The sequence below is a fragment of the Pogona vitticeps genome, chromosome 4 (assembly GCF_051106095.1).
Source record: "Pogona vitticeps strain Pit_001003342236 chromosome 4, PviZW2.1, whole genome shotgun sequence".
NCBI lineage: Eukaryota > Metazoa > Chordata > Lepidosauria > Squamata > Agamidae > Pogona > Pogona vitticeps.
In genome coordinates this window covers 182,714,458-182,726,978 of record NC_135786.1, presented here as the reverse complement: position 1 = coordinate 182,726,978, position 12,521 = coordinate 182,714,458, and the positions used below count along the sequence as shown (strand labels likewise).

At 39.7% G+C, this 12,521-nt stretch overlaps 1 protein-coding gene across 50 annotated transcripts in view; it reads right to left on the bottom strand.

Annotated features, from left to right (window-relative positions):
* Positions 1-12,521, bottom strand: part of EPB41L3 (erythrocyte membrane protein band 4.1 like 3) — a 188,543-nt gene that overhangs the window by 21,681 nt on the left and 154,341 nt on the right. For 16 of the 50 annotated variants that reach the window (XM_072999605.2, XM_020794486.3, XM_020794493.3 and 13 more), the window contains exons 13-17: positions 11,010-11,576; positions 4,415-4,468; positions 2,961-2,996; positions 2,753-2,818; positions 1,891-2,082 (exon numbers count right to left, since the gene is read on the bottom strand). In XM_072999605.2, coding sequence (XP_072855706.2) covers positions 1,891-2,082; positions 2,753-2,818; positions 2,961-2,996; positions 4,415-4,468; positions 11,010-11,576 — 915 coding nt within the window. The remainder of the gene's footprint in view (positions 1-1,890; positions 2,083-2,752; positions 2,819-2,960; positions 2,997-4,414; positions 4,469-11,009; positions 11,577-12,521) is intronic. The other 34 variants (XM_078391545.1, XM_078391548.1, XM_078391559.1 and 31 more) reach the window with 5 other exon arrangements.

The following is a 12,521-nucleotide window of genomic DNA, read 5'->3' as shown; positions in this document are numbered from 1 at the left end:
TTCACAATGATCCAAGCTGACAGAGACATTTTATAAACAGAAATTCTGCTAATAACTGTAACTGAAATACGAATGTTTTTGGTCCCTATCTGTTATAGATGGAGCTAAATGATTTGGGGCAGTGACACACTTTCAAAAAGAGAAAATAATCCAAGATGAAAAATCCTAACCAAATTTTTAAAACCATCACATTAAATCTGTTAAAGTAAATGAATCAGATGAATGTTTTGATACCTTCATATATTTCACTAATCTTGCCTACAATAAAAAGAATCAGCAATAAACAGAATGGGAAATTCCCCACACATACACACACCCAGAAGGAGAATTCTGTCATAACTTGTGGAACTGGCTGATCTTCTGATCAATGATTTTATAGGATCTGGCTTGAAGTAATGGTTAGAACGATAAATTTCTTCCATCTTCCACTTACAAACAGAAAAAGGTAGGGGAAAAAGGCGGGAAATTCAAATTTCTAGCTGTAGATGGCGACGAAGCTGCTTCGTAGCTCTTTCTCCCAGCAGTTAGAGTGTGTGTCTCCTTCTGCTTTGGAGTGAGCGTGTGTGTTTGCAGGGAGGTAAGGTGCTGTTTTCTGCTTTTAAAAAACTGTTGGTGTTTTTGCAGCATGGCTTTGAGCTGGAGAAGTTATGTTTCTGTGCTGTGATGGGTCTTGGGGGGGTTGTGGGTTTTTTGTCCCCCCCCCATTTCTGATGGGTCTTGGGGGGGTTGGTTGCTTTTTGGATGCTTGAATTTCTTTTTTAAAACAGAGAGACTGGGCTAGGTGGGGGGTTATGTTTATGTGCTCTGATGAGTCTTGCAGTGTGGATTTAAAATGTGAAAAGTAGACTGTAATATTAAATTAAAATTAAATGTGAAAATTAGACTGTAATTTTAAAATGTAAATTTTATTTATTCATTTTTGCATTCTGTGGCTCCTAGGGTTTGTGTACTGTGACCTCTCTTTTGTTTTAAAATGCATGGGTTTCAAATGTGAGTCCAAAGTCTTTTTGATTTAAAATCATGGTGTAAAATGGGGTTTAGACTCAAGTTCCCTCCCCATTGTCTTCTCTCTCTGTGTGTGCTGTTTTTGTGCTGAGGGGGTCTGTTTGCTGGAAGGTCTTGGTGGGTGGGTTTAATATGTGTTTGGTTTTAAGTGGTGTTTGGTTTTCAAATGTGTTTTGTTTAAAAGGTGCTTGGTTTGGTTTTAAATGTGTTTTGTTTAAAAGGTGCTTGGGTTGGTTTAAAATGTATTTTGTTTAAAAGGTGCTTGGTTCGGTTTAAAATGTGTTTGGTTTAAAAGTGCTTGGTTTAAAAAGTGTTTTAGACTCCAAACTCCCCCCACCCACCCATTGTCTTCTCTCTCTCTCTGTCTTTCTTTTTATGCTTAACAGCACAAACCTTTTCTGAGGAGTCTGTGTGCCCCAGTGATGACCTTTCTTTCCTCTTTTCCTCACTGTTTCTTCCCACCCTCCTTCATTTCCTGCCCTTTTTTAAACCTAAGTCATCTTAAATTAAAAGAAGAAAAAGTGGTAGAGGATGGATTAACCACTTTTGCATTCGTTCCTATGGAAACAAATGCTTCAATTTGCAACTGCCGCCTCTACATACAACCAAAAAACAGCTGAAATGGATTAAATGGGTTTCAATGCATTTCAATGGGAAATGTTGATTTGATTTACAACCATTTCGATTTACGACCATCTTCTGGAACGGATTATGGTTGTAAGTCAAGGCACCACTGTAAATATATTTTACACACACTAAGCTATTATGTAATGCAACCTGATTTAATAATTTGTCCCAACTTGAAGTGAAATTAGTTGAGTCCATCACTTTCATGTGAGTTTTGTTGGGCCAGGAAATCTGAAAAGCAGAAAGATAAAGACTCACTTCTTCAGGCACAAGTGGTTCAATCATAGGAGCCTCTTCATGTCTTGCTGCGAGCCGGACTGGTGATGTTGAAAGCCTCTTCTCCCATTCATTGGTCCCTGAGGTATCTGTGGAGGTTTCCAAGAATGTCCGTTTCAGCTCACTTATATTGGTCTGGTGTTTCATCAGATCTTCTTGATTTTTATCTAGTTCCTGAGGGGGGAAAGCAACTTTTGTAATCTTTTCTATCTTGATACAAAACAATCAAATCATGTAAGTTAGTCAGCAAAAGAAGCCTTGATGGGTTTAGGTCTCACAGTACTAACACAACACTCTTGGGAAAACTAGTATTTTGAAGGACTGTTGCACAAGAACTCTCAGGACACTTCACACATTACACTCTGGCGAACTACGGTTTGCCCCTGGGTGTTCACTGATCTGACATATGCAGCCAATCCCAATTCCCTAACAAGTCTACTGTTTTTACATATATATTTGCAACTGCATGTTTACTGCACTAATTCATTATATTTTTACATATACATATGTATTTGTATATGGAAAACATTTTATGGGAACCCTTTAAAATGCAATGTGTAAAATTGTCCTCCTTTGTGTGTCCGTCAAATGCTTTCAGTATAGTCAAGATTTCACACATTCTAACAGCTACCTAGTAAAGAGACTTTAAAAAAAACACATCTCTACATACATACACAACAGAATCCTAACAAAAGTGTAACAGCAAGTCCTTATCTCAGAAGAGAGACTGGTTTTATTAGGAAGTGAGAATACACATCTCATGCATCATAGTGCAGATCCACAGCTTAATCACTAGGTTCAAAACACATATACAGTACATGCATTGGCATATACCAATACCAACCTCTAACATAAGATTACTATGTTTGACATACACATTTTCACCCTTTATGCGCTTAATCAGACTACTCTGAAAAAAGTGAAAGAGAAAGGGAAAAGTAAGGGCAATAATATTGGAATACTGCAAAAGGCTGATCTAGGCAACACTCTGAAATATCATACCAAAGGGAAGTGTAGCCACAGACCCCGTCACACTACATTCTTTTACTTACTTGTGCCTTGAGATCACCATCCTCTTCCTGGTCAGACTGTTAAAGAAAAAAAAATTATCTTACATATAAAAAAATATCATCATGCCTGCATTCATAATTGTGTCATAAAAAGATTCATATACAAAGTATACAATACTATACATAAATATAGCAATAATTATGATAACAACCCCAATCTTGTAGGGAACTTCAAAGGGTCAGCAGCATAGGGCAGACATGTTCTAAATAGTTCCAATTACATTATTCCAGAGCATAGAACAAACAGTTTGTAGAGTGCAATGCAACAAGGTTTGAACAAATCTTCAGACATTCAAATAACTGCAAAAACAGTTTCCTGTGTTTTGCACAGTAGAACAGTATTTGTAGTATACTTTTATTATGTTTAAGGATATTCAGAAATATGAAAAGAAGGATAAACAACTATGTTCCAATTTAGCAGGATGATTAAAATGGCATAAAACTGGGTTCCTGGATTAAAAAGTTTTTACATCCCAGAATACAAAACTCTGTACAAAGTAATGAAGGGAACTGATCAGCAGCTTTTGCTTTTAAAATACATTTGTCCCTTGAATTGCATAGGCCCAGACAGCATGGTTTTGGTTATATATGTTTCCCCTGATAAACAAAAAAACAAATATTCAATAAATACTGTGGCCCTGGTCACCCAGAACCCCATGAGTTCAACACTGAAGGTGTCAAAAGTGCTACATTTGCCCCCAAACACAACAATCAGCAGGTCATAAGTACCTTTAAGGTTCATTGCACATGGTACTGTATAGAAAGGATTGTCAATGTTATGGAAGAGAACCCCAATAGAGAGAATTATTCTGCATGCGTGTGTGTTAATCAACTGTTTATGCTTTATAATTATGTTTTGGGTGCATAAGAATTACTGTATACACGGATTTTGAACCACATGGAGGTACAGTACCTTTAACCTTGTTGACGGGAGAAGTGTGCTTGTCAATCCATGAAGCCCGAAACATTTTCCAGTTGCCACATATTTTGGAGCAAAACTACAAAGTATTTACATCCGGGGTGGGCATCTATGGTTCTTCAGATGTTAAGATGGCAACTCCTATCAGCATAGCCAAGTGCTTCCCAACCTTGGACAACCCAGGTGTTCTTGGACTGCAATTCCCAGAAGCCTTCACCATCAGCTGTGCTTGGTGGGGTTTCTGGGAATTATAATCTAAGAATAACTGGGTTACCCAAGGTTAGGAACCACTGACATAGCCAATGACAATGAATCACTGGAGCTGCCATCTAAAAACATTGAGAGTGCCACCTGCCCTGCCCTGATTTATCCATGTGGACTTCATACATTTAATCTGTTTATGTATTTTGCATTTAGTGTGCTGAAAAATATGGTGCTCCATTTCAATGCCAATATATGAGCTTTGAGGGGTAAAAAGTACACATAACATTCTTCAGTAACAATCAGCTATACAAACCTCTGTAGCAGTGGTTTCACCATCAGCTGCAGTATCTGTCCTTTCACTGTCTGTCTGTTTTGTTATAAAAGCAACCGGGTTCCAAAAGGCAAGCAAGAATGAAAAAAAATCCAGTTTGTAAGTATATGTTAGGTCACAGGTTAATTTGCCAAGTCTATATCCATGTGAATTGCGTTTAAGTTGCTTTTCAAATGACAGACAATTTAAAAGAAGCAAAATAAGTGTTGAGGGGAAAAAAACACAGACCAGACTCAGAGGAAATGTCAGGGTATACTGTACAAAGTCTATGGCTTTTGTATTTCAGCACTCTTAGCCAAACCAAGTATTAGAAGAAAATGTATGTATTTGAGATGTTTAATTTTTCAGAAGAAAGCCAGGTGGCTTATTCCATTAAAATGAACAAAAAAGCAGACTTATAATGAAAAAAAAAATACAAAAACGCTGCTAATCTGTATTTGGAAATGGAAAAGACAGAAGGTAATCTGTCTTTTTATCTACAAAACTATTTTAGCAATCACCAGACTTTCAGCCCCTCATTTGTACAGATTTTATTTTCCTCAAGTATGCAATGGCTGCAAAGCTGTCTGCATTACCAAAAATTTTCAACAAGCACAGTTGTTACAGATTACAGAATCTCCAATATCTTGCCTTTGAGAGAATTACAATGAATTATCAACCAACATCTGTAATTGCTCAGGCAATTGCTCAGAGATTCTATTAATTAATTCCAAAAATACAAGGGAGTATTAAACAAAAATGAAAGCAATATTTTTTGATTCCAGTGTACAGAACATGACAAATATATACATATATATATATTTAGAAAAGAAAAGGATAATGACATTTAGTAAATACAAATGATCCAAATGAAACAAAGCACAGCATTATTCAGCCTAAATTACTGATGGTTCAGAATGTATTAAAGAACATATCTGCTCATACTGCTTTAGAATTCACTACAATATATCAGCAGAATCAATTTAAAAGTAATTATTGAAGCATTGGGGTGGGAGTATCACAGTCTTTCAAATTTTACAAATACTCATGTAAAAGTTAAAAAAGGCAGTTCAATGCTATACAGAGATTTCAATAATACTGATTCTGCTTACATTAGAAATATATCTGGTATAATATCTCTGGTAGCACATGGCTGTAAGATTGTGTTAGATACTTTTCTGTCACCTTACAGAAGACGTCTCCACCCACCCCACAGGCCCCCATGGCTTCCTCACAATGAAAGAGATCTCAAAGGAACCTCAGGACATTTGGGGGGGGGGATTTGAAATTTTTAATTTCTGAAAAACTGCCATGGCTGGTTACATCAATGGTATAAGGTATAAGTTAAAGCAGCAGGATTTTGGCCACTGTCTAATTTGTCCCATTCATACTCCTCGTTAACCTGATAATAAGGCTAGCCCATATATACTGTAGTATGAGATTATGGAATCTCTATATTTTGCAATAAGGTTGCATTTATAGAACATAAATGCCCAAATATCAAGTTTTCTCGTTTAATTTGAGTAATCATCACTTTTTTCTTTTTTCTTCTTCTTCTTTTGCAATAATAACAGCAACAAGATGTCTCTTTTTATATGGTCCATCACTCAATCCACTACACCACACTGGTAATCATCAACTGAAATACTGTACCTGCATATATTAAAAATCACCAGGATTCTTGGAACCAATTGTCCTGTCAACCTATTTATTAAATTCAGGGGATGTATGTTTGTTTTTGTCATTGGTATTGATTGGTTTTCTGTATACAATCTTCTGCGAGAAATTCTCATTAAATCCTAGATGGCTTATGTGTCAGTAAATGTATATGGAACTCCACTGGTTATGATTTCAACTATGTTAAATATTTCAGCTGCAGAATAATTATTTGTAACTCTTAAACCTTATAATTCCTGTAAGTTTTACCTTATCATCGTACTTCTATCAGCACTGCATTTATTTCTATTAGAGTAGGATTAACTGTTATGCTAAATATGCTGCACTACAGGATCCTGGATGATTTGACATACCCAGTAATTTAATTACCTGTGTAGTGCTGAACAGGCCTCTTCTGCTTCATGTTTTGTAACTTCTTTATGTCATGGGAAGAAAGAGACTTCTCTCCAGGCATGTTTCCAACTGTCTCTAACTTTAGAAACCTTTCACGTGTCCTGTCTGCCTTTATTAGCTTCCAGAAATGCTCATCCGCTCATACATAACCTACATTATCTGTATATTGAAAACCTGCTTGGTGCAAAATGTTTATCACCAGAAGGGTTGCCCCACAGTATTATTCGCAAACGTAGTCCCCACCACAAAGTCTTTTGATGTTGTTCTGTATGGATCTAAATAAATCAGTTCTTCCAACTGAAACAAAGATCTTATGTTTAATTGCAAGTCTTTGGATATCCTCAAGGATTAAAAATGCAAAAGGTATGCTCTTGTTTGTATAATAAAGTAAGAAACAGAATAGATAACAGTGAAATAAACTGGTCACAACCCCTAAGAGGAAATATTCACAGGATTAGAAAGCTGAACAAATGGCGGACAACCAGCTTGAACTTTTAATTATTTCCTACTGCTAGAACTAATAAGCAGAAATAGGCTGCCCCCCCAGAGTAAAATGTCTTAATTTTTTTAAAATGAGCAAATCAATTCCAGTTCATTAGATTTTCATGAAAATAACTGCTGTGTTTTGTTTTGCTGATGTAATGCAGACATGCCCAAGTTTAAAATAAAGTTTCATGCAATATGTCCAACAAGTAAAGCACCTTGGATTAGGCACAAGTCTATGTAATGTATTAAATAAGCAATGGTCATAGGGCTGGTCCAAATATACTGTCATAATTTGGTGTTACATTAGGAAATTCTGGGCTTCTGCACTTTGCCCCGCTTTCCCTCATTCCATACATGAGTGATTTCTATTAGTCACCTTTGCAATAGTGAAAATTATTTGGTATGGCCTCTGAACTGACAGTCTATGGTTTCTATTTGCCCTCCAAACAAATATTGTCAAATATCCTCAGATTACAGTTTGTAGTCTTGTTTTGAATCAGAAACATAAGCCGCTATATTCTTGTTCAACCATCAGAGTAACCAGCGATTTCTGCTAAAGTGTAGCTAATGGAACAGAGGAAAAGGAATGCATACAGGCTTACATAGCAGCAAACCATGTTGTGATGTTACAAGGCCATTGTCAGAACATCTGCCACATCCACCCAAGTCCTATGCCTTTTAACTACAGTGGAGTCTCGACTTACGAACGGCTCCACTTACGAACTTTTTGACCTACGGACTTCTCCGGCCACAAAATTTCACTTCGACTTGCGGCCAGAGAATCGACCTACGTACCAGAAGGGGGAGGTGGGAAAGCGCCCAATTCAAATTTGGCGCTTTCCCCGCCTCCCCCTTCCAGTCCGTAGGCTGTAGGTCGTAGCTCCAGATGCCTTGCAGGGCTTCTCTGCCGCCATGGGAGGCATCTTGGAGGTCCCTGCCGCCACCGATAGTGCTTCAGAGCCACTATCGGCGGTGGCAGGGACCTCCAAGATGCCTCCCATGGCAGCAGAGAAGCCCTGCAAGGCATCCAGAGGTCCCCTGCAGCCGCCGCTGCTGCTGGAAGCCACGCCGCACCGGGGCAACCCAAGCCATGCTCGGACTCCAGTCCGAGCATGGCTTGGGTTGCCCGGCGCAGCGCGGCTTCCAGCAGCGGCGGCGGCAGGGTAGGGGGTGTCCAGATGCTTTCCAGTGCTTCTCCTCCTGGAAGGCATCCGGACACCCCCCTACCCTGCCCCCGCCGCCGCCGAGAGCCTTCCGAGCCCTCAAAGGGCTTTCTCCAATGTCAGGGGGAAAGCCCTTTGAGAGCTCGGAAGGCAAACAGGCAGTGAGAAAAAGGCTGGAAATTTGAATTTCCCGCCTTTTCTCCCTGCCTTCTTGCCTCGGAGCTTTCTGCCCCACATCGGAGGAAGCCATTTCAGAGCTCCGAAAGCAAGAAGGCAGGGAGAAAAGGCGGGAAATTCGAATTTCCAGCAATTTTCTCACTGCCTGTTTTCCTTCCGAGCTCTCAAAGGGCTTTCCCCCCCAACATTGGAGAAAGCCCTTTGAGAGCTCGGAAGGCTCTCGGCGGCAGCGGGGGCAGGGTGGGTTCGGATGCCTTCCAGGCAAAGCACTAGAAGGCATCCGGACCCCCTTACCCTGCCACCGCCGCTTGAAGCTGCGCCGCGCCGGGTTTCCCAGCCATGGTCCGACTCCCGGGAGTCCAACCATGGCTGGGATAGCCGGGCGTAGCTCGGCTCCCAGTGGCGGCGGGGGATCTCCAAAGGCCTTCCCTGCCACCATGGGAGGCCTCTTGGATGTCCCCACCACCACCGATAGTGCCTCCGAAGCACTATCAGCGGCGGCGGGGGACCTCGGAGAGGCCTCTGGCAGCGGCGCCGACGCCCTCAGAGTCCTCCGGCAGCCTCGATGGCTGCAGTGGGGGACCTCCGAGAGGCCTCTGGCAGCAGTGCCGAAGCCCTCGGAGTCCTCCAACAGCAGTGATGGCGGCGGCGGACCCCTTGAAGACTTCAGAAAGGTAAGGTGTTTTTTTAAAATTTGTTTTTCATTTGTGTGTGTGTGTGTGTGGGGGGGGTTTCTTGGGCCAGATACGGATTAATACGTTTTCAGTGCATTCCTATGGGGAATGCATTTTCGACCAACGAACGTTTCGACCTATGGACTCCGTTCCAATACGGATTAAATCTGTAGGTCGAGACCCCACTGTAGCTGTATATCATGCTGAATTTAGTGGGATTTACTTCCAGACAATCTTTCTTTGGACTGTCTTCTCAAATACCTACCTCCCCCATCCCGCTTTTAATTTGTTTGGAATATTAATCCTATTCTAACAAACCAAAATCCTCTTTTTAGATTATAATTTCTTTGGATTACTAACCCTATTCTAATAAATGGGTAAATTAAAACATGTATATATGGTACTATTCTTTTTATGGGATAAACAAAGCCGTATGAATGGCAAAGTCTATTTCAGATTTTGAAGTGTAAAAACAGTAATCCTGTGGATAACTGGTAACTATCTAGTTAAAAAGTAAACTATGTGATTATCAACACAAATAAATGTTTTTCATTGTAATTATGAGCACTGTTTAAAATATTTTAAGTGAATAATTGTAGAGAGCACTACTCTTGGCAGTAATTGAAAGACAGGTACCTAGAAACATCCCACAGTCATGTTTTCCTTTGTTGCTCCTAACTTGGGGCTACTTTAATAAAACCTCATTTGGATTTACTATGAAGTTCTAATACCAAAAGTGAACAGCAGACATTTCAAAGACAGGATATATTTTCTCAACAGTGATTCAGATAGCCTTTAAAAGGCTTTCACAAAAATTCTCAACCTCATCCTAATTTTGAAAATGAGACAAACTATATTGTTAGAATATACAATGTAGCGACCTGAATCCAACTGAATATTTGCACCAGGGCAATGCAGTGGTGTAACTCCGATTGCAGAATAGCTACTAATTAATGAGCAGTTTGCTTTACTTTTAGTAAGTTCCTGAATGAATTTGCAGCAATATATCAGTGTGACTTCACATGTGACTAAGGGTGTGATTACACATAAAAGAAAATGCAAAATAACTTGCATTATCTAACTGTGATGTCACATCAAAACATTTGCTTCTCTTCAATGTAAGTGGTCACACACTTAAGAGGGAAAAAGGCTTCCCACTGCTGATCTGAAAAAGCCTTTCTTTTCTCATTCCACTCATTTCTTCATCTTATCTGGCTATTAAGTAGTAAATAATAATAATAAATAAACAGGAGCTCTGCCCCGAGAAACTGTTTTTCTAAAAAGTGTCTTGGATTAGAGGCTTTGTGGGGAGAGGTGAGTGCTGGTGCTGCATGTGTCTGTACGTGTGCTCTCATCATCCTCCCAAAGCATGGCTGTGTGGTTTGTGTGTGAGCACATGCTTGGTTGGTTGTTCTTTTCTGCATCAGTTCAAAACAAATCACACATTTTGAATCAAAGTGAAAGGATTTGACTTTTAAAAAGCAGAAGGATCACTAGTGAGGAATAAAAACTATGAATTGGGACTGTGGGATTCTAGGCTGATTTGCCATCAAGTTATGAGGTCAATGAGAAAAAAATACAAATTGGTCTGACCTAAACCCATAGTACTCCCTGCATTTTTCCCCTGTGTAGTCAGACTCTAAGTCTTCAACTGGGGACTTGTTAATTACCAACTATTCAATTTACACCAGCACTTAGTCTGGTTTAAATATCCAGCTGGATTATGGCTATAGAAATAGGTATCTAATTATTTGCTATGAACAGGCACCAAAACAGTAGCACTAGTAAAGAAGATCCTGTATTCTGAATCAGCTACCTTGAAGTTGAATTACAGCCACAGTCTTGTACACATAGTGTTGTGCCTAACCCTGAGGCTCAGTCTTTACTCTCAACACAACAAAAATTCTGAACATATCAGCACAGACAGAAATGAGGCTCTGAAAGTAGGACCATTTTTGCAGCATTCTAACACTGTTTAGGACTGAAACAAGGAACACAAAAAAGTGTGTTCTGTGCCGAGGTACACACCTCTTCCTCTGAACTGTCACTCAGGTCATTGTCAAGTGAAGCACTCAAGGAGGCCGCCTTGGGCTCCAGGTAGCAGAGGCACATAGCCAAAGGAAAGGAAAGAGTGAGAGCATAGGGCACTGAGAAAGAGGCAGAGAGCAAAAAGAAAAAGATGAAAAGGAAACAAGGCACAAGGGAAGGTGAGCGAATGGGAAGGAAATGCTGCACACTTTCTGGCAGAAAGTTGGTTTCAGAGAGGTTAGGAAAGGATAAATAGCCATCATCATCGAGGAGAGTGGGGAAGGATTCCGGAAGTTGCAAGGAGAAGGAGAACAAGGTCCCACCTTTACCAGCTTTCTGCTTACAACCGTATGCTATATCTTGTTCAACTGAACAAACTCTTCCTCCTTTTCTATCAGAGTCCACATCAGATTCACCACACCACTGAACAGTATTTTTGGATGATTCACAATCTAATGGCTTTTGAGCACTCTCCTTACATCTCCTACGGAGGTTTGTTGAAGATGCAGAGGGACTAGACTGTGAAGATGGTGAGGGAGGTAATGAATCACTGCCAAGCAAAGATGACTGGTGAAAGATAAAGAAAAGCAGCAAACAAAGTGCAAGAGCAAAAGGACAAAAAGAAAATTGTAATTAGTTGATTTCCTCTGTATATATATAAAGTTAATTACACAAGGTTAAAAAGCCAAATTTATTCATCATTTTAAAATTACACCAATTCCCATGCCGCATGCAATTAATATTCCAATAAAGGACAGCAGCCTAGTAAAGCAAATTTGAAAGTCAACCTATCTGTTAAAATATATTATTAGACATCTTATATTTAGAAATGTTCAAAGATTCTGTGGAAACCCAGCTACTACAATGGAGATTCCTGAACATAAATAATGGATTCAGATAATCCTACAAGCTATGGTTTGAAAGAAGGAAACATGTAAAGGTCTCACACCTTCCTTCTCTTGACACATGTTGTAATTTCTATGTCATTCTCCAGTTGCTTCATGATATTTCAGCTGAATGACTATGGCTCCACACACATCCAAGCTACAACTGGCAAACCAATGTCAAAATATGATTTGGACATAGTTTGTCCAGTATGACACCATTTGCCAATTAGGTCTTTACTATAGATTATGATTAGAAGATGATTAAATAGAGAGAGAGAATGGAAGAGGAAATTGGTGCAAGAGCACCCAGGTAGAAACCTATTTCTGAGACCCACAAACTTTTTGTTCCCAATGAATGCTGGAAGTTGTTATTTGGAGATGGGAGGGATCTAAATAACTGCCCAAAATAGCCCAAAGAGGATTAAACATACTCTGTGATCACATGGTAGGTTTACTCTTCAAGAAAAATAGTGGAAAAGGGGAGGTGGAATGAAGTAACCTGGAAGAGGACATAGATGGATGTCCAGAATGAAAAGGGACAGTCCATCCTGCAACACTTTGTTGCAGCCATGTCCCACTTATTACAAAGAATTTCCACATTACAAATCCCATGTGTTATCTTGAC